Below are 23,120 nucleotides of genomic sequence, written 5' to 3'. Positions count from 1 at the left end.
TAATCGTGTTTATTTTAGTGTTGCGAATTACGACATGGCGATTATGTTTAGCAATTTTGATTATAAATTGTTAGAATTTCTTACATTTCTTATTTCCTTCTCTCATTTAAAGTTGAATTTAGAAATGTTGACGGTTCATTAATTTTGTAGTATTGCAGTCTGTAGTAGTACAATATTTGAAGTAGCATTTTCTTTATGTATAGATATTTATTTTATTGTTGTTTTAAAAATTAGTATTGCGGCCTTTCATCGCGATTGTTTTAATTAGTTTTCTAGCTAGGGTTGTGTTAAGGGGGTGTCCTGAATTAGAATGTTCTAAAACACCGTCCTTTTGTGATTTTTTTTTAGAAGGGAAAGAAAGAAATGAAGTTATTGAATTTCGAGGTATGGTTCTATATATATTTAACGAATACAACAACATTTTTTTTAAAATAAAAAAAAAATTATAACGGATTTCTAAGCCTATTTCATGGGCTGCAGTTTTCAATCGGCGGGAAGGAACCGCCTCGTCATTCTTGACCGAAACAAAAAACCAAAAAAGGATTAAATTATTATATATTCTTCTTCTCGATGAACTAAGAAAAAAGGCAGAAAATAGTATGAAATTCAATGTATATAAAACCATACCTCAAAATTCAATAACTTCATTTCTTTCTTTCCCTTCTAAAAGAAATCACAAAAAGACGCTGTTTTAGAACATTCTAATTCAGGACACTCCTTTAATGAATGATCAAGTTTTTTCAAATAGTGTTGCGCCTATATCATTCCCAATCTCCTTCCACGAGACTGTGAAATACGTTCCTGTTCCTGGATCATCTGACGCAGTGTCATCAATAACTTTTTATATGACTACACTGAACCGTTATTAGTGTTGCGAACATATAAATCTGAGTGCATAGATTAATAGTTATTAACGTTGTGCAAATAATTCATTCGGGAGTTTTCCATCCTTTTTTCTTGCTTTTTCTATAAGTAGTAAATTAATTAATATTACACACATGAGGAAGCACTCATTGCAATTTGTTTTGAGAATTTTCTATTTTATAGCTACATATAGCAAACTAGAATTACATAATAGAATGGATATTCCACTCGCGATAATCGGGTTACATTAAATGAATAACTTTTTACTCTTTTTCAGCGCTCCTTATTATTAGAGTGTTTGTAATCGAAAATACTACTAAGATATGTTGTTTACTAATAATCAGTATTTTTTAAAAGGGATGGTTTCCATTTTTAAACGATTTCATCAAATAATTTCATATTGTATAAAAAAGGATATAACAAACACGAAGATGGTACCCCGCTGGGGGTAGCCATACACATGATAATCAAACAGCCAAACAATTCTACCAAATGTCCGAATCGGACAAATTGTGAATGTAAACAACTGAATAAAAAAAAGAAAAAATATTGTATAAAAAGGGAAGTAAAAGAAATGTTGTTATGGAACATTTGAATAACACAGTTTGAGGATTTGTTAGCAGAAATACATAATATTTCTGTAAATTGTCACACCTTTAATTTGTTTGAAACTGATTAATGCTATAAGATATAAATAAGTAACAATATTCAATTTATTTTTTTAAAACTAATAATATGAATGTTCGTTATTGTAGTTTTCATTTTAAATATCTAACATAATTTTGTTATTGCTCAGTATGGTTAGTACAGTTAAGATTTTTATTAAATAAAATGTCATTTGGCTGTTAAGAAGTAAATGAGAAATAAATAATGATTTCAATGGCTTTTCTTTTTATTTTAGTATTTCATTCAATTTAAAGTCAAAATTAAATTTAAATTCAAGTTTTTAAAATTAGATTGATATCTTTTTCCCTAATACGTCTTTCTTTCAGCTTTTTTTTTTTTTAAGTACTAATCCAATAAATATGTATGTTCTAGAATTATTAACATCAGGAACCATAAGATACTCATACGGAATTTTTAATAGTATCGAATGAATATGGCCAGAAAGACATGGATTAAAGAAAATAACTAAAGAAAAGAGATAATATAATCTATAAGAGAAGAGGCAAATACGAATAAACGATGCTCGAGCATCCTTTTCCTCATAGAAAATCCTACTAATCTTTTTATAATTTGTCTGTTTCAGAGTCCATCGTGAGGTCGATCAAAATACACTTATATTTCACATAGTGCTCTATATACAATTTCCCATTACTTACCTCTATGATATTTACATTTTTATATAAGATTCCCATAAATAAATGTTTAAATTTTTCTAAAAAATAAAATAAAATAAAACGAAATAGAGGAAAATAAAAATATAAATAATAAAGGAAAATAAAATAACCATTTTATAAAATATTTCTCCTCCTGTTCTTTTATTATATTTATGTATTTGTATGGGTTCATAAATAATATAGGTACCTAGGTACAGACTTTTTTGAAATAGATGGGATGGTTTCAATGCTTTGATTGCTTTGAATGCTTGTAGATAGATAGAGTATTTTTAAAATGATATTGTTATGTCGGGTGAGATGGTCCGTGCGACGTCCTTCATTGTCTGGCCGTCAAGAGTCCGCATGCCGTTATGCAGACCCTCAGTAAACCTAAGGAACCACCATAAATAGAATCTTCTTAACTTAAACTCTAATTCTGTAAGTATTTCCGGTTTATGGATGGTCCTTAAGATAGTCCTTAGGTTTATTGCACGTTCTTACAAATGACGGAGAAAGTGGACATTTGTCTAACGGAAAAGCAGATTTTTCCCATAAACAATGACACCATGAGCCTCGTTGGCAGAAGACTTTCTCCTCTTATCTTCAGTTGTTAACGTTGGCTATAACCAATGGGCATCGCGGATCGTTACCCTCACTTTCCTAATGAAAAGTGTGAACAACGAATCCGCGTTCTTAGTTCAAAATGCACACCAACACCGAGCTTTTCTCCGTAATAACACGAGAACGGACTTCACTTCTTCGCCAATACTAAGATAGTCAACTCAACTGTTTCTACGACGTTAGTTCAGTCAATACTCCGGCATCAAGTCGACAGCTGCCAAGTCATCAACGGAACAATCAACATTTCGGACGGTTTCTACTACATTCGAGCAACATTAACGTATCTACTCGTACTTGATCTCATCTCTTTTTTTTTTTTTTTTGCATATGGAGAAATCCTCATGGACACTCTGCTGCTGCTAATAATAACAGCAGAGTAGTGTCGGACTCTTACCGACTAAAACTCCACGATGACCATCCTACGCGTGTGACAGGAGCGCTTCGAAGACCTCTTACGAATTATCTTTCCGTTGCACCCCCCCCCCTTCCGCGTCCTCTTGATCGAGCCAGTCCTAAAAATTCCCCTAACTGTTGAGTTTGGCGCTAGGCGGGCCATTGCTCCTAGGCAGCATCGTTTCTACGATCGCCGAGCGGGTCAATCTCTCGCCTATGACGAGACGCAGGGTGTAGCGGAACAGCTCCTACGTCGGACAAAACTCCAGCGTGTGCTGCGCCGTGTCCCTGTCTTCTCCGCAGTGGTGACAGATGTCCGTTTTCTCCTGTCCGATTTTCATCAGGACTCGCCGAACGCGCCGTGTCCCGTGAGCACCTGGGTCATCCTGTAGGTGAGCGGGAGGCCGCGGCGGCTTCTCCATGTCTCCCAATTTGGGAGAACCGCCTCCGCGCCTCGATGTTCGCCCCCCTCGTTGATCAGCTGGGATCGCCACTGATCCCACGCGTCCTCCTCGGCGGTTCCTAGGTCGTTTGGGGCCGCCTGCTCAGCCGAGTCCTCTCCCGGGTCCAGCGCTCTCATGTGGGTGTATCTCCTCTTGAGTACCAACGCCCGAAGCTACCACGGGGGAGTCGCGGCCAGGACGGTCGCCGACGCGTGGGACACCGTTCGGTATCCCCTGACAATTCTGATGGCGGTTACCCTGTGCAACCTCCTGAGGAGCAGGATGCTGCGACGACTCGCCATCAGATCGTCTGCCCATACCGGGGCCCCGTACATCACTCGGGACCGAACGACACCCTCGTATAATCGGCGCACCGCGACTCCCACCACTCCGATGTTCGGCAGCAGGCTGCACAAGACGTCGGCAGCTGCTGACACCTTCGGAATCAGGGAGTCGAAGAGCGGCTCGAACGTCCACTGGCTGTCGATGACGAGACCCGTATTTCATCCGCGATCCCACCCCGACGATTTCGCCTGCCATGCTTATGCTCAGACCGGGCGGAGGTGTCTCTCGCCTGTTCTTGTCGTAGAACCAGATGGCCTCCGACTTCGCAGGGAAGACCCTCAGGTCCAGTCCGCGCACAGCACGAATCGCACAGACCGTTGCGACTTCGCCAATGCACGTCTTGTGCCACTCGCAACCTCTGACCAAGACCAGAGTGTCGTCCGCGTAGCACACTATGACCGCGATCGGAGGCAGCAGGCAGCGCAGTACCTCGTCCTACGCGATGATCCACAGGATCGGGTCCCAACACTGAGACCTGGAAAACACCGCGCTCGACGGTCCGCCTTTCCTCCCCCTCCCTGCTGGCGTAGTATACCCACCTGTCGTCGAGGTAGGCGCGGATCAGCCGAACGAGGTAGCTGAGAACCTCGAAGTGTTCCAGGACGCCACTATCCTGTCCCGCGACATGGAGTTGAACGATGTCCAGAGACACCGTCAACGCCACGCCGTCCCGGGAAACTATGTCCTCCGTGAGTGTCCCTTCCGGAAGCCGTACTGGCTTTCGTGCCAACCCGGCACCCGCCCCGACATGTGTCGCTCCAGACGGGCAGCAACTGCCCTCTCGAGGAGCTTGCGGGCCCTCTGGTACCGTCTTCGGGCCTTCTGGTACCGTCTTCGGGCCTTCTGGTACCGTCTTCGGGCCCTCTGGTACCGTCTTCGGGCCCTCTGTTACCGTCTTCGGGCCCGGACACATCTCGCCCTCAGCTCCGTGATGTCGGGAGTCCACCAATACACGGATACTTGATCTCACCTACAGATCAGTTAACGTCTCTCTATCGGGTCTTTATCCGTCAAACAATCGTCTACGACATTTATATCACACGTAACAGCGTAACTCTTTATTGTATTATGTTGTTGGAAATGTAGAATTTATAACCTGTTAATCGCAGTGTTATACCACATCAATCATCCCTATTATCTCACAAGAAATAAGGGGATCCACCTGTTCGTGGTGTCGATTATTATAATCGTAACGAGAATTTGCGACTCCCGTTGACGCGCTTCCTCGCAATCGCATCTCCCCGCGACTGGTCGAAAATATAAATATCTTCACACGTACACTGGCGGACATAAGTATTAAGACACTTATATACAGACATTTAATATTAATCAAATACCTTTGACTGCATTTATTTTTTAATTACCTTATTGTAAATGTGTTATTTTATTCGTATTACATGAGCCTTAAAATGTAAAATTCCAAATAAAGTAAAGCTTGTTAGCCTTTCTCGGAATGTAATCAATAGGTATACTAATACTTGCGATTAGTAAAGTATGTGCTAAGATATCACTTTACTTAATAGGACATTGGTTACTACTGCTAAAAGGTACAAGTTTAGCTATTCACATCGGTTTTTTTAAAGTTATTTTGATATTTCTTTTGCACAACGATCAAAGAATTGAACGTTTTGCAAACTCGCATTAAAAGAAGAATTTTCTAAAATTTTTTAAAACAAAATTAGTAAATTTCACATAAAAGGAAGAGTGGATGGGATCGTGGATAAGGACTACTCGCAGCAAACTCTTCGCGGTGAGATCCGGGCAATCAGTATTATTTCATATATTATTATTAATCGCATTACTATACGAGATACAATTATTAATTATTATATAGCAAATAATACCAGCTGATTGGCTGCGATTACGATTTTAGTTAACTTTATTAAATAGTTTCATTGAATTTTGTATGAATAAGGATGACATAGGTTTTTATCTTGTAGTTCTTTTTGGGTAAAATATCATGTTCAAAAATGTAAAAAGTTGTTATCGTATCTCTTGAAGTTTATCTTACAATATAAAACACTTCGTTTAATTTTGTGTTAGGATGAACAATTATTACGCATATTCATATTTTAATTATAAGATATCATGGAGTGGCTTAAGAAACATTCTGTTTTTTTTTAAATCGGTACGCAAAAACGTAAGACACAAAGTCCCATGTAATGTCATGTCTATCCTATCCTTGGTCAGTGATATTAGGGAAGCCGGAAAAATTGCACTTAATCGAACAGAAGTAGTTGGATTAGCAATATACGGTAGAAAATACAGATTGATATATACAATACATTTTTGTATTCACAAAATATTTTTATTTGTCAAAGTATATGTACCGGCGCAGGAGTCAAAGGACGACGCAAATTGAGAGTAACTCATGTTGTTTTGCCTCGGGGCATTGACACAACCTTGACGCATGAAACATAACGACAAATAAACTCCGGGCAAAACAATGTCGCCGCTACATGCAACCGTCGAATGAAGACGAATTTGAATTTTCAAACTCTCCCCCGACCAATATAAATAAACGGACGCGATCGCGAGCGACAATATCACACAGCATCGTAAAGTATCTCCACAGTATCTCTGATTATCTCCGAGTATCAAAAAGTACCTACAATATCTCGGAGTATCACGAGTATATACCGAGTTACACGACGAGCATTAACCCCTTAACCTACATCTACGGGCATAGCACATAGTGCCATGATCGGGCCAAATATAATATATAATATAATATATAATAGTTTGTTTACGTTTTTGACCGAAAATTCTCGAACGTAAATCGTAGGTTAAGAGGTTAACGAGTATTTATCCGCGATTTTATTTTGCGATTTATACTTTGTACTAACGACTAATGTATACAGGCTGTACATTAATTTATTATTTTAAATATATTCAACGGTTTCAACAACGAGCGATGTCATCCTTTAAGCCTCACGTACTAACTATCCTCTACTCACATAAACCTCTACATATACAGGGTGGTTGGTAACTGGTGGTACAAGCGGAAAGAGGGTGATTCTACGCGAAAAAAGAAGTCGAAAATATAGAATAAAAATTTTTCGTTTGAGGCTTTGTTTTCGAGAAAATCGACTTTGAATCTTCGCTCGGTACGCGTGCACTTTATCACCTCTCGTTATAACGGATCTCACTGTAGATCGTTGTCTCGATGGAAAAATTAAAAAAAAAATTTTTATTATATATTTTCGACTTCTTTTTTCGCGTAGAATCATCCCCTTTCCGCTTGTGCCACCAGTTACCAACCACCCTGTATAAAGTATGTATCCAATTATTGATTACTCATTTTATCAAAATTCTTTTGAAAATTTATTTTTGACTACGTCGATAAAGTAGAGGACGAATACTGTATCTGAATATGTGCTGCCACGTAGCTTTCTCCCGAACTAACAGCTGTGATATCATCGATAATGTAGAGAAATGACTTTCGATCGTCAAAGCAGTGCAAGAGGACAAGCCTGGGACGCAGCATGGTGGCGCAGCGAGTCAGGGTTAGTTCATTTGAAAAACGAAGCCGAGATATCAGTCGGGTGGCAACTGTCGAGCATGTGTGTCGTCTCTCGTGTCTGTTTAGTTGTGTCTTAAATTGCACACAGATCACCAATTGCATGTACACCCTAGTACATGAAGGAACGACAGACAGTTCGCGAACATGTGATTTTGACAGAGAATACGTTTCGTCGACGCTCGTTACCGCGTGCGTGAAAAGTGAAGGTTTTCCTTGCCGGATATATCGTTACCCTGTAGCAGCTTCGTTCGAGGGGGTGGAGAATAATGTTCTGAGCCGTGAACCACGCACATCATGGTTGCTAAGCACTTCACACAGGGTAAGTTTCCTAACCGTTCCTTTCAACCACACGTTTTGTTTCTATAATATATAACTACGTTTCCTGCGAATTTTCGATCTGATAAAGCAGGATAATACAAGTCTCGGAATCGTTGCGTACCCTAGAGGTGAAAACGTGCACACGTAATATCCATGGTGCACCAATACGGTGCATGGTGGGTGGTGCAACTCTATAATAGTAATAATAATAATAATAATAATAGGAATAATGGTACACTTGTAAGGTCGTATTACATGATAGATCACACTTCTTCCACGATAGAGATCAAAGAAATTAGAAGGGATCAGCTATTACAGTTTTGCGTGTAAACATGTAAAATTTAATAGAATCGTATCTTTTGACTTCTCGACAAGAATCACAAAAGTTCGACGTTTTTGTCAACAAAATACCGTTTTTCATCACAAAACTTCAAATATATTTTTGTTCTGTTCAACCAAGTTTTATTTAAATATTATATACCCGCACACACACATACACACACCTTTACAACCTGACATATAAAACAAAGTTCGAACAAAATTCATTCAAATTATGTGGGCAAGAAATACATATATGAATATATGTTTCTACGTGATATAGACATGTATACACTGGTAAGAACAGAGTCAAATCGCTTGTCTATTATTATAATACTTTTATATTTCGTGACACGGTTCTGCGACATTTTTATACAACTAAGAATACTCAAACACTGTAAGACCTTTTCCTTGTTTTTCATCCATTATTCAAAAGGTGTTCGGTGAAAGTAAAATCTCGGTAATTTATAACCATAAACTGTGGTATTTTGAAGGAATAAATTTATAGACAGGAAATTTGTATGTTATAATATAATTATATGTGAATATAACTACTAACTAGATATGAGGCTGCAAAATAGTTTATAGTTTGATCACGTTTTTAAGTAAAGCTTGTCAAGTCTGGGTGGAGTAGCATTGACCGATTGTTCTGGGGGATAAGCTCTGGAGCTTGCGTGAGGCCGATGTCAAGTTCGTGGTGGCTTTTAAACCGTTCGTTCGATGTCCCATCGATCGACACTTGGCGTAATCTTACTCGCGCGTGCCCTTCTCAACACGCATGTTTTTCTGCATGAAATTGAGGGGACGAAAGCAAAGAGAAAAAATTGGCTGAACACCATTCTGCACGTTTCCCAAGATGGTTGACTGTAACGTATTTTTAATGCTGGAACTACAACATTGTAGTTGTCAATATAATGAATTCGTTATTTTTGATAGAAATTTTATAGATTCACTTTCATTTTAATTTATCTGGTACAAATTTTATATCTTGGTACTTCTACTGTCAGGATACAGTTGTCAATAATAATTTTCTGGATTTTTATAATATATGTAATAGGTTTTATTCAAATGAATACTCTTTATTTAATTAACTTATTAACTTAACTTTTATTAATTAACTATTAACTTATTAACTGTAGGCGGTAAATTCTATGTAATTTATAGACATTAAAATTGACAGTTCTTTATATTCAGAATATTTTTAATGAAATTTAAACTTCATTATGATTTTCTATTACTATTATTATAGTCTTTGATTATACATTTTATTTTATTTCATTTATATATAGAGGTAGTAAAAATACATTCAATGAGGTGAAATAAAGTGAATGGAAGTCTAATTTTATTTCTATCGTTCGTGATTGGTAATCCATTTGTACTGGTATTCCACAACCCTTTTAATTTACATCGCGATATTCGTTGGCTTCTTACCACGCAATAATCTTCAACATAATTCTGGTTTACCTTTAGCATCTGTTTGTCACACACGGTAGGTGTAAATGTCACTAGTAATTTTTCACGGAAGCTCGATTAACGAAGTATGCGATGATTCTTCCGCTCTAAATCCATCAGGCCTTGCTTCTTCTGTATACTATGTACACCTGCAGTGCAGTGATACATCTAGGGATTTCCATCTTCCACGTCGTTTCTTTTGGATCCTTCCATCGTGCAGGTCGATAAAGGTTGCACGTTCCTCTGCACTTTCGAATCAGCCTTTCTACTTGTTACTTCCGTTACTCAATTTTACGGAAACTGAGTTTCGATGTCACTAAATTAGTCTCTATAATCTTAGTACCTAGTTAGTTTTATAGAATTTATAATCTATACTAATTTAAAATAAAAATATTGTCATCTGCTTGTGCGGTAGGATTTCATTACACATTTCTCAATCAGGAAAGTCTGTCAATTTTTGTTCCTAAAAGTTTCATAAAATTCATAATTTATAATATAAAATTAAAGTATCGTTACGTTGTAGCATTTCAATACACGTTTGTTAAATATAAGGAACTATTGCACGCGCAATTTTTAAATTAATCTTATTATTTTTTACCTAATATTAGCTACTAGAAGTAATACTAACAATTGGTAAAAATATTGTTTTTATCATGTAGCTAGAACAAAGGAATGCCAGATGCTGTGAGTATGTTTCTTTCTAACGAAAGATCGTTGGGGGCTCGTAAAATGTTTCACATAAAAACGACCTTTTTTTTGTGACACGCGATCCAGTTCTGTGCAGAGCAGGCAATACAATCTCGCCGTTCGTACACAATCAGCATTCACGGCAGTTTGGTGTGTACAATATGTGTGTATATTAGCGAGGGCCTGAGTTATCATGTCGCGTATGATAAAACCACTTACGGGACACATACACGTGTGCATACATGTTACTTCCGATCGAGGATACAATGCCTCTAGTGAGTCGAGACCAAGAGAAATTAATACTGTGTTACACTAGTTGTATATTTCTTTATCTTAAGAACTCTAAAAAATTAAAAAACTCTAGAGAACTAAAAATAAAAAAACGAGGTAATTTAATTGCAAATCGGATTGAAAACGTGGACAATTTGTATTATTTTGTATCTGTAGATAGCCAATGAAAAAAAATTCTTTCGTAGAACAATACAAGTTGGAACTGAAATCCGTCTCCTTAATAATCTCGGGTTGTAAAATGAAAAACCGCGAGATGCGAAACTCGAACGAATATCCAGGCAAAACTCCTCTCGTATTTTATGAGCATTGGAAGTCGCAGGACGACTAATTGGATGATGGCATTTGCTTTGTACGCGCGACGCATTTTTATTAGAATACTTGTTTAAGCTTATTTTACCGAAATACCTAAAATAGAGATTCATCCTTTGTCTCAACTTGTTCTATTCATACATTTAATTCTAGCCCGTTAACAGTGTACATTTACACATTCATAGTACATTCCTAACCTCTTACAGTTCTTCTATTAGTAAAGTATTGAAATGTAACATTTTGAAATAACATTTTGAACATATTGAAATGTACATAACGTATACAGTAAGAGACTGAAACATTAATAGAGTTGAAATATAGAAATAAAAAGAGCAGTATTTTCTATATCATTAAATATGTACATTCAAATATATGTAACTGTACATTATACATAGATACTTACAGTAATAAATGTAATTAGCTTTTGTTTACATTTATTGCTATAGTTGTGTGTAATATGCAATTAAATATATTTCTGTATACATATTTAATAATATAGAAATAAAATTTCATTCCTACTGTACGAATGCTTTTGTTTCTCACTGTATCTAAAAGTCCTCCATCCGAGGAATGGATATCAAATTCTGGGTTTGAGTCAAACCTTTTGTTACATAAGTAATCTGTCTTTATTAAATCGTAACTGCAATTGATGTCACGAGCGTGATACAATATTAAAAGGTTGGAGGTTAATTGATAAAGAATCAGTTGACTATGATACCATAGATAGTTGCAACGCATTCTTCTAAGAAACCAACTTCACGTACTATGTGTGTCATCGAACTAATAGTTACGATCGATCAGAGAGATCTCTTTGGTGAAATTAACAGGAGATATCTCGTATAAATTTCCCCCAGCTTTAATAGCTTTTTAATAGCCTAGGAGCAGTAACTCCTGGAATACGTAGGTTCTCCGAAATTCGATCAACAGTGACTCAAATATGTAGTCCGTCTGAGAAACTTTTACAGTGTGCACAGGTATATCGTGGACATCTCGAACGAGTGAGTCACGACAACATCTTGGTAAAAGCAGGTTTCCTCGGAATTTCGTGCTCTCCCAATGAATCACCGGATGTAAACGTCAAAATATATATTTTACTCGAAAACTCAAAATCAGAATCCTTCAAAATGTGTAGACATTTAGTGTTGAAATATTTAATACAACCTTGTATTTGTTTGATATTTTAGATGTAGAAAGCAAAAAAAAAATTGTGGAACATCTTTTGATATGATTTTTCGATTATACACAATTATGATTTATGTTGTAAAATTATGTATATGAGGCCTTTTTCTTTAGAGTAATAGTTTTGTAATCACGCTAGAACAATGTTTATTTAACAAATACAATAATCAATTTGGTTAATGAATCGCATGAAATGGAACTTAGAGATTTATTTTACTTATTAAATATTGCATCGAGTACCACATTTTTGATATTATGTACATTTTTGCATTAAAAATCCAATCTATTAATCATCATGAATCTTTTATATCAGTTTCACAATCATCTTAAGTCGCAGCATTTTCTTATAATAACCAAATAATCTATGATCCTCGTATATAAAAAGACCTTTAGTTGAATAAAGAAAATACATTAGACATTATACAATTGAATCGCAAAATTCAACGCTATATCCTTTGCTTCGATCAAATCGATTTTAAGAATAATTGAAATCCCGTGGTATATCACAATTAATAAAGGATGAGATTAATTTTACATATCATTGCTTGGCAACGATAGTGACAACTAACAAATTTTCAAATTTGCTTTCATCGAATAGAAGTTGTTGAATCTATATTATATTTCTATTTTTATCATGTAAAACAATATATTTCTAATTCCATCAGTTTTGCATCAGAGAGCTAACTCATTACGTATGCCGCTATTAACCTGGCCTTAGTTTTTCAACAACACCGGCTCATCTTCAGTTGTTTTGTGACGCTGCAAGCGGAAGGCTGCTTTCATGAATAGTGGCATATCTTATCTTAAGTCAGCCTTATAATGTCGTTGAAATGACTCATTTGACATTTTTTGAACTGTACCACTATCGATGCCAAGTAGCGATATATAGAAAGTAAGAAGTATACGTTCGGCAAGACTGAACGTTTTTCGGCCAGGTTAATATACCACCGATGTTCTGAATATGATAATGCAGTGAGTTAATTATTTCCTCCCGTTGTTGCGTGTCATCGACCTCCCTGGGAACTCCTCGGGAACTATACTGTTGGATCGTTGCACGAAAGTTTTGGCCTCGATCGACAGTATGAAGTACCTTGAAGGTGGCGCACCGTAAAAGGGAGACACACAGCGGGAAGGACAAGCGGAGAAACGAAAGAAGAAAATTAAATAAGCCTGGCTCCTACGGAGAAACGTAAATATGTGATGAAGGAAACTGCAATTACCAAACGAATTCGATCGTTTCTAATTGAATATAAAAAAGACATATCTTGTGAAGTTGCTCGTTAAAATCGTCTTGTATCTCCGGATAATAACATCGCATAGCTCTTGAAAGCAATTTCGTTCGTTCGATTTTATTACGTTCTCCTTTCGATTTTTATATGTACAGTTGTAAGTAGCTCGTAAAATCGTTCCTCGAAACTGTTTTTATTTATGTTAGTAGCGGTATGTTTATCGATATGTATCGCTTACATGACGGACGCCATGTTTGTTTCGTAATGTAGAGTTCGTTTACAGTGATACGCGAGAACAAGGATTCTACGAAACCCAATACATTTTACGATTTATAAGAAAGAAATATAATAATCTATTTCTCATTCTCGTTATATTCTCGTTTCAGAAAATCTATATTCTTCGGGTATACTTATTTTGTTGACTTTATTCTTTTGCAGTTTTGTAATCAAAGGAATTGAGTAAGAGATGATCGTAGCTTTTAGATTTCATTCGTTATTTGAAGTAGATAGGAGCGAGATGAATAATTATGCTAGACTGATAAATATGCCACCCTCTCCGTGTCCTTCCTTTTACATTAGAATATTCTAGCCGCGTGTTACGTCTCCCTTTCCCGTAAATTATATTCGTGCTCATTTCCACCGTACGACACTACTACCATAATGCATATTAGATCAATCTTTTCTGCGTCGCGTGAACCACAACGTGCTTGAATTTGAATTTTATTCCTTTTTTATGGCTATCAGACACTAAATCATCCAATGGAATCTCTAGGGACTACCATCATAAGACAACTACTACCGTCGGATAACCTACAATTACAGAATTTATTAATAACATCTACATATATAACCGTGATAAGTCATAATATCAATAAATTGAATCATGCAGTATAATCCCTCTGATATTGAGCCCTTGTAAAGGCAAATAAGAAAAAGGCAAATAATAGATTTATCAGCTCTCCACTGATATGGATTAAATGTATCTTGCACGGTAAATTACTGCACTTGCAGCGACCATGAAAGATGCGAACTCGGTGTACTCGTTAAACGGCTAGCGAAAAATTCATCAATCTTAGCACCTGCACAAGTGTCTCGAGATCTTATCTTGGCATCGTTCGTGTTTTGCCTAAATCACTGACAAAGTCTGGGTTAACTAATCCAGTCAAATGACACGCGATCGAATGACAATCACGCGCGCCATCTACGAAGACAGTCACGTACGGCCATGAATCGTTTCTGGCTGCATTCCTATTTAAATAGTATGGCCAGAGGACCTTCGTCAACTCCGGGAAACGGATGGCAGTTCTGATAAGGAATCGCCGTTTCCAAAGCGCGAGGAAGGAAATATAGGAGAGCGAAGGAGCACAAGCGATTTATTTCATGGAAATAAACGGGAAGAACGTTAGTCGGACTACCATTCGCGAGCCATAGAAATTTAATACAAGACCGTTGCAATGATCCTTGAGTTCGCGCGAGGGTCGTTACGTCAAGCGATACTCTTTTCTTGCAAACACGGCTTAATCTCGGAAACGTCGACTGGGTCGACCGCTTTATGAGTGGGATTACGTTTAAATCCGAGCTGTGTATATCGTGTAGATTCTCATTTGCTTTTTTCAAACTTTCTTGCATCAAAGATGAATCGCTTTTTTATGAAATGTTAAGTTTTCGGCAGTTTTTATTTTGTGATATTATACGGTTCTTTTTATATAATTATTTAAGATCAAAATATCAAGGTATATACTTTTTGTCATTTTTATTTGTAGCATTTTATTTTATTTGTCTTATCGTTTGGTATACATATAAGCTTATAATAAATGATCTTACAATTTGTTAGAAGCTTCTTGCTTTTAAAAGTCTCAAGTTTCATCAGAAGTGAAAAATGTATCTTCTAAGTGGCAAAGAGAAAAATTGTCAGAAATTGTCAAACGGGTCTCAAACTGCGGGATGAAGTATCAAATTTCGCGATAGTTAGCGAGACGATCCACAAAGAGTCACGTGATATACGACCTTGGGGAAATAGGACCATGGCAGCTGACGTGCAGGTGCAACATATTCGCAGGTGCATACGTGCTGCTGCTGCTGCTGCTGCTGCTACTATGGCACCTGCGTACCGCGAGCACGTGGTTCGCCGCGATGATTGGAGATGATGCTCTGACCGGATGAGACTAGATATTTTTTTTGATTTCTTAAAAACATATCTGATCAAATTGAAAGGAGTATTTAAAAATGCAACAGTGTTTGATATTCTTCGTAAATACGTATTAACAATAATTCTTTCTTATTTTTCTAAACCTTAAGAAATATTCCAATTGTAGAAAAATAAATATTTCCAATTATAATGAATATGCGATGTGAGTAAAATTTCTAACTAAAGAACACAATTCTTTCTTTTTTTCTTAAACTAAAGTAATTTTCTAACTATCGAAAAATATATATCCCTAATTATGACGTGAATATATGATGTGAATAATGAAGATTTTAAATCGTGGAAAAATACGATTCGATGGAAAATGAATCGAGGAACGTAGAAAGATTAACGAATACTGCAATGAACAGAAATGCAGAAGCGTTCAATTATACTCGACTGTCGCAGTGTAAAGGTTAATTCCATCGTTTTCGCAGTGTTTCCCCGGCGATAAACCGCAGCGGGGTAAAAAGGAAAAAAAAACTCGCGAATGTACATAGGTTATACACAAAGGATTGGTTAATGAACCGGGGAAAGAAGACAAACCGCAGCAGTTACATCAGAGATCACCGCGTTTGGGGTAAGCACTGTGTGCACGATCCCTCACTTGGTTCGTCATCGTGAGGGCACGTTAATTAAATTGTGATTGCGATCAAACAGCTGGAATCTTTCCTTGAAACCCCGTAACACTGATTCCATTGAATTCTTCGAACAGAATTACGCGAGGAAATATGTACGTACGTGTATCACATGTGTATTATGTACGTTTTAATTAATGCTAACGGGTTTGAAATGGAGATTTCTTTGGATATTAGAGCGGATAGAAGACTAGGAAAATTATTATACATAGTTGATAAAATATTATTTTTTTTATATTTACAATATTTTTCTGTATTATTGTTTTACATTTAAAATATTTTTATATATTATTTTTTCATTAATTAGAAAATTTATTATTTTATTGAGGAATACAATTCCTTATGATAATAAAATTTAACCCATTACTGGTAATGTGTTAATCAATTATTATGAAATATTGGGAAATATTTGATAATGTATTAAACATTATAAAATGTGCATCTTATGGATAACCTGTAACAAAATAAATAATAGAATAAGTTAGAAAATCACGTACGTAGTCACGTTTGTGTTTGATCCAATATTATAGTGGCTTTTCTATGAACACGTTGAATCGCGTTGAAAATTGACCACTGCTGGCACCAAGGAATCGTCACGTACAATATTGTCCGAACAGAACAACAGGTGGTCAGAGAATTTACCAGGTTTCCATATCGCGCTCCTTCCAAACGAACGGGATCAGTGTTAAGTGGTCGGCCGAGCTCGGATGACCGACAGCTTGGAAAAGCTAACATGACCTCGCTGGATTGAGTTCTTAAATATAAAGGAAATTTTCTTTCTTTTTTTGTTTCAGGCTCCAGCCCTGAGTTGGGTGTCCCGGATATGACAGTCATCAGTGACATCGATGAAACGGGAATTAATCGGAATCTCCAAGTCCGCTATAAGAGGGACCAGATATACGTATCCTTTGGTCGAACTTTAATTAATTAAAATTCATTCTTATACCTAGGTATTAGGTAAGAATTATCTTATTGTTTTCTATCTTAAACATATGTTAATTGGTTTTATTTTTACACTTTTTTTATACACAAATGCATATTTCTTTATACCGTAACTTTTTCAAAAAATTCGCATACATCTTTAATTTAGAAATTTATTAGATAGGATATTTTTTAGTAGTTTTTTTATGATGTTAAATCAGCGATTAAATTAGAAATTGATTCGAGTACGATTGCAACATCTTCCATATGAATATGATCTCATAAAAATGCTACACCACGTGTGAACCGTCTTGTTCTGTTCGTCCGAGAGTTTCGCAAAAAACAGTGAACGGACGTCCGTTCATTTCGCAATTCGTACGTTAGTATGCCCTGGAGTTAGAATTCTTCGCGCATTCCTACGTATAACTCTCTCTCGAGTTCCTTCTGCTCCTCCTCTTTCTCAACAGTATTGCGGCATTGGAACTAAGGTATTTCATATTGAAATTTTTAACAATTTTTGGCCTCTAAGTGAAAGGACGTTTGGAGCTGGTGAAAAGCTAGCACATTAAAGAATAATGTCAAATTTTTTAGAATAATGCTAGAGTGCAATATTAGATACTTTAGGACTGCGTTAAAATGTAATATTAAATTTACTAAGGTCAAGAGTAAAAATTTAAATATTATTCGTATTAATATAAATATTGAGGAACTAAGTCAAACTTCCAAAAATACTGTTAAAGAATAATTTCAAATCTACAATTTTACTATAGATCAATCTTATAAACTCTTCCAAATTCACCGAAATTCCGGGATATCTGAAACTTCCAATACACCTCCTCAATCAACAATACACATTTTCCAATTACCCGTACTTTTCCTCAGACCCTTAAGTTCCTTTCGATCCGCCAAAATTCCTAAACATCTCGAACTTGCTAAACTTCTCGACGAAATAAACTACGTATACCTACATCTGGAGTTTCCATATCTCTCGGAGGTTCTCAAATCAAAAGAAACTGAAAAAGCCCGCAAACCCATAAAGATGTAAATAGTCCAAGACAAAACTATCTCTGTCACATCTCTATCCCGGCAAACAGAGAACCAGCATTAGGAAAGGGAATTAAAAGCGGAGAAACCTAGTGCAATAGAGTATGAAATAGCGAGAGAAAGAACGAAAGCGACGAAGAAAACGGAAGAAACGGGGGTAGTTTAAAGAAGAGAAGAACTATACGTATGAATTTTGCAGGGGTGGGGCGTTGCTCCCGGGTTGGTTCGTTGCCATGACGACAACCCCAGTCAGCTGGTGAACCACCCCAGGGCCAGACCCATTCATCCTCTGGTTTCACCGACCCAACGACCGACACCGACCCGACCCACTGTAGTTTCTTGTCGTGCTTCAATCCACCCCTCACCCTTCTTTCGATTATCCTACGTTCGTGATCTATGGCTAGAGGGCGAAAAGACGTCCAAATGATCATCCGTGCCTTTTATTACGAGTATGGCTCGATATTCTCATAGGCACACGCATAATATCGACTCGCCTTCGAGCTGGAAATATCGAGGGAAGTTTAGGAGTCTGGCAAGTTCGCGGTGACCCTTTTCTTGATATCTTAATTGGATTGGTTTTCCTCTTAATTGGCTTACCAACGAATAGAAAGAAAAATAGTTGATTCGCTGATTTTTATTAGTTTCGTTGGTTGAACTGCTGCAAGTATTGTATTACTTTCTTCCAGATATTGGAGAGGATGAGGAGGTTTGTTGAAGAGAGCATTGAACTTAGGAAGAGATAGCTAATTCATTGGTTTTCGTTAGTTGGATCGGAGACAGTATTGTATTATGTTTTTCGGGATATTGGAGGTTTATGCCGGAGAGGTCAGTTATTTTCGTAGTAGGGAAAAATAATTATGTAACTATAATTACTTTTTATTGTTTTGTCGAATTTTATCGTTAGTCGAATTGACGGAAGTAACGTATCGTATTTGTGGAAACATTGCAGAGGTTTTGGGTTTCTGTCAAAGCTTACAGAATTATAATAAATTTGTAAAACTAGAGCAAATGAAATTAATGGTTAAGATGACTTATTTAATTGTTTGATGCATTAGAAGTTGAACGTTAAGGGATTAATTGTTAGATTTCTATATAAATTTTTCTAAAATTAAATATCTACGAATCGTCATGTCTACGAATTTACCATCGTTAAACTGGAATTAAATTAAAAACACTTTGTTCTGTCGTAAAGCGCTAGGATATTCGTGATGTTACACTGAATTCGAAAGGAACGTGTAATCGATTTTCCAACACGAATAGACGATGATGGGTCGTTAACGAAGCCGGCACGATTCGCCTAACCAGTAGCGGCATAGTTTTTGCTCTTCGGTATGGTTCGGTATGGATCAAACACCGGAATTCAAACGCGTGATGCGTCCGCTTCGATGATTTAGGTCGTCGTTGGAACGCACTCGTTAGTGGACACTTCCTCGTGCATTACGACGATGAACGTCGCAGAACGCGACGTGTGGGACGCATAGACGTCAAATTGGCCACGAAATCAACGATGACAAAGCTTTTACCAAAGAAAATGTTCTCTTCTTCGTAGGTTCTTCCTTTTCATTTTTCATTGCGACATTCGATAATTGATGGAATAATATCGTTGTTGTTAATAATTTATAAACTATGGCCGTTTATGTAAATTTGTATTCCTAATTCTGTTACATTCTTTTCTACGTTCTTTACATTAACTCCGTTTACATTTTCAATTTGATTTTACGTATCGCCTCAATCCAGAAGAAGAATCGAGAAAAATAATTACAGCTGAATATTTTTCTACATATCCAAATTGTAAATTACGTTATAGATTCTTCAGTTTCTTCCGTTCTCCGATATTAAATTAGCGTATTCAATTAAAATGTAGGCTCGAATAATTTCAGTGTACAGTCACAGATCGTGCAGCCTCCGCAGGAAGTTTAATTATCGGTTGATTGCAGTGAACGAATAAAACCGTATATTCAATGACCAAACACTGAACATACTACATATCAATCAATCCACGCGTAATTAGTATAAGTAACTAACCACATCCTGTGATTTCCACTATCAATTCCAAACAACACGTATCGTTGATTACTTTAAATTCAACTAAAAACAATCAGTATCATCCGACAACGCTACACTTCAAATTTCTAGATATTTTTCATATTCTGATGCTTTTAGATTGATTAAAACGTGCGTCCGGGTTGTTTTCATAAATCTAAGCAATTGTACACGAGAAACCACCATATAAAAAGCTAAATTGAAACATCAACTGTTAACTTCTGATCGGATTTATCTCTTGTATGTCACTGGACTTTTAGATAACGTCTGATACTGGATTTTGTAAATAATTAAAAGTTTTCTAAAAGAACATTTCTACAAAAACACACAATTAAAAATATCTGGAACATAAAAATTGTTTATAAAAAATAGGAAATAACATAAAAATGCGGAATTTCTTATAGATTACTTTTGATAAAAGATCGGGCCGATCGTACAATGTATCAGAATTTCCTTTAGACTATCAACCGTATAGCTAATAGAACTAGCCGCGGTGTATCCTGGTTCTTCCCAAAGGGCCCGATCGATAGATCGCAGGTTGATTAAATAGCTGCACTACGAACCGCTCGCCTTTGCGAGTGCTATTTCGATCGAGAAAGATACCTTTCAGTAGCACAGATAAAGTACAGTAGCCTTTACGATATAGATAAGCCGTAAAATCGGTCAGATATATCAAAGTTATATATATACAGGGTGGTTGGTAATTGGTGGTACAAGCGGAAAGGGGGTGATTCTACGCGAAAAAAGAAGTCGAAAATATAGAATAAAAATTTTTCGTTCGAGGCTTCGTTTTCGAGAAAATCGACTTTGAATCTTCGCTCGGTACGCGTACACTTTATCGCCTCTCGTTATAACGGATTTCACTGTAGATCGTTGTCTCGATGGAAAAATTAAAAAAAAAATTTTATTTTATATTTTCTGGTGGTCCAGATACCAACCTCCCTGTATATTCCAATATTAGAACGAACAAAGTGATAAAAATGGAAAAAGTTGTATAATAAGTTTAACAACTTTCTTACCTTAACGTATTGCACGCGTACCGAGCGAAAATTCAAAGTCGATTTTCTCGAAAACAAGGCCTCAAACGAAAAATTTTTATTCTATATTTTCGACTTCTTTTTTCGCGTAGAATCACCCCCTTTACGCTCGTACCACCAGATACCAACCTCCCTGTATATTCCAATATTAGAACGAACAAAGTGATAAAAATGGAAGAAGTTGTATAATAAGTTTAACAACTTTCTTATCTTTTTAAAATGTTTCTTATCTTAAAAAATCCAATAATTTGGACAGGTTCGTGTAATAAGAATAGTAATTTTCACGATATAATATGGTTGTAGCATCTCGCATCAAATGTTAAAGATTACGCGTTTGAATATCGAGCTGGACTAATTAACAATTTGAAAAATCGAAGTTCTTAGCCATAATAAGCATATAACCATAGTAACTGCAACACGGCTAGAACTATTAAAATCCTCAATTTTTCCGTGATTAAACGGCAATCTGTGTGAAGAAGTAGCCAACTCGATACACCTTTCAATGGTAATGTATTTACGTCAGCGTCGATATTAAACTGCGAGATTGCACATTATTACCGGGTGAAATAATACGTCGGCGATAAAACGCCGTGAGGCGTTCGCTTTTCGACAAAATGATGGCCCTTGTGCCAAGAATCGTGCGCAGCAGCGGGCGTTCCTCTCGCTGGAAACGGAACACCACGGAAATCGTCGTTTTTGCACGATGATGTAATCGAGAAATCACGCGGACGTTAAAGAAACCGGCGATGTTCCTTCGAATTTCTATGCCGGACAGTTCCTCCTCCATTTCCGTGCTTCCATAGATCGTTCAACGAGCTTTCCACTTGGTTACGATTGAAATCGAAGTTCGCTGTAGAATGCTTTTTAGTTAATGGATATCCTTTTCCCTCATAATATCCGTGAGAGACGGAAGAATGCTGGTTCCTTTCTTTTGGTTATTTACGCTATTTAGCGGTTGGCTATTGGTTAAATTTTAGGCGAATAAGAGATTGATCAGACGTTTGGAAGTGTTAACACAGATTTTGGAAAATTATTTGCGATCGGAGGATCTGAAGGATGTAGAGAGTAGGACAAATTATTTTATATGTTGCGATATAAGAAATAGTAACAAACTCGCTGAAGGATAGACGAGGAAATTTTTATTGTTTTCTGCTATTACGTATACATATTTATTTATTACTACATTTTAATCACACTATTTCCTGGATTCCATATACACATTTTTCATTGTTATAATTCTGCAGAAAAATGTTAAGGCTGTGTTAATAAAAAGTCAGAACATATAGTCATAAAATCGTAATCGAAAAATTAGAGAATAACATATACATTTTTGAAACGTTATTTTCTTCATTTACTTCTACATTACTGCACCATAGTTTATTTATACGAAACATTAGATGAGCCATGAAAACCTGCAATCGATTATTCTTATAACGAATACGAATAAAAAAGAAGCTTTAGTGTAGTGCACAACTTAGCTATTATTAGTTGCAATTTCGTGATATAGGCAAATTATATCATGCTTCCAATTATCTCGTTCTTCCAACAACGATCGAACGAATATAATCAATTCCATTTAAGCGAATCTCTTTCGCCTCCATTACGGAAACGTTTGTGCCGTGACGGCCGATCGAATCTCGTTAAAGTACGACGGCCAGGACTAATTACACGAAACCGGTACAGTTTTACCAAGCAACGGGTTCCCGGTCTTTTGTCACGGTTAATTTCGTTAGGAAAATTGAAAGTTCCGAGGCGAACCGACAGCAACGACGATCCGTGTCTTTCGCCGCCTAGCTCGTCGCGGTGAAAACATCGATAGCATACAAATAAGAGGCTCAACTGCGGAGATCTGACGTTGACGTCCTCGCGAGCCTCTGGCTTCTGCCTCCTTTGTACTTTGTCACGTGAATTTAGCTGGAAAATAATGGAGTTTTCGTAGTAGGAAATAATAAATAATTATG

General features: G+C 36.7%; 1 protein-coding gene across 2 annotated transcripts in view; it reads left to right on the top strand.

Moving 5' to 3' along the window:
* Positions 1-7,512: 7,512 nt before the first annotated feature.
* LOC126872125 (myosin-I heavy chain) overlaps positions 7,513-23,120 on the top strand; it is a 48,357-nt gene continuing 32,749 nt past the window's right edge. For both annotated transcript variants that reach the window (XM_050631707.1, XM_050631706.1), the window contains exons 1-2: positions 7,513-7,827; positions 16,909-17,015. In XM_050631707.1, the coding sequence (XP_050487664.1) occupies positions 7,803-7,827; positions 16,909-17,015 (132 nt within the window). In that variant the 5' untranslated portion in view covers positions 7,513-7,802. The remainder of the gene's footprint in view (positions 7,828-16,908; positions 17,016-23,120) is intronic.

The sequence above is a fragment of the Bombus huntii genome, chromosome 12 (genome assembly GCF_024542735.1).
Source record: "Bombus huntii isolate Logan2020A chromosome 12, iyBomHunt1.1, whole genome shotgun sequence".
Taxonomy (NCBI): Eukaryota; Metazoa; Arthropoda; class Insecta; order Hymenoptera; family Apidae; genus Bombus; species Bombus huntii.
Note: the sequence above shows the minus strand (reverse complement) of the source record. Positions and strands in the feature narration are given on the sequence as shown.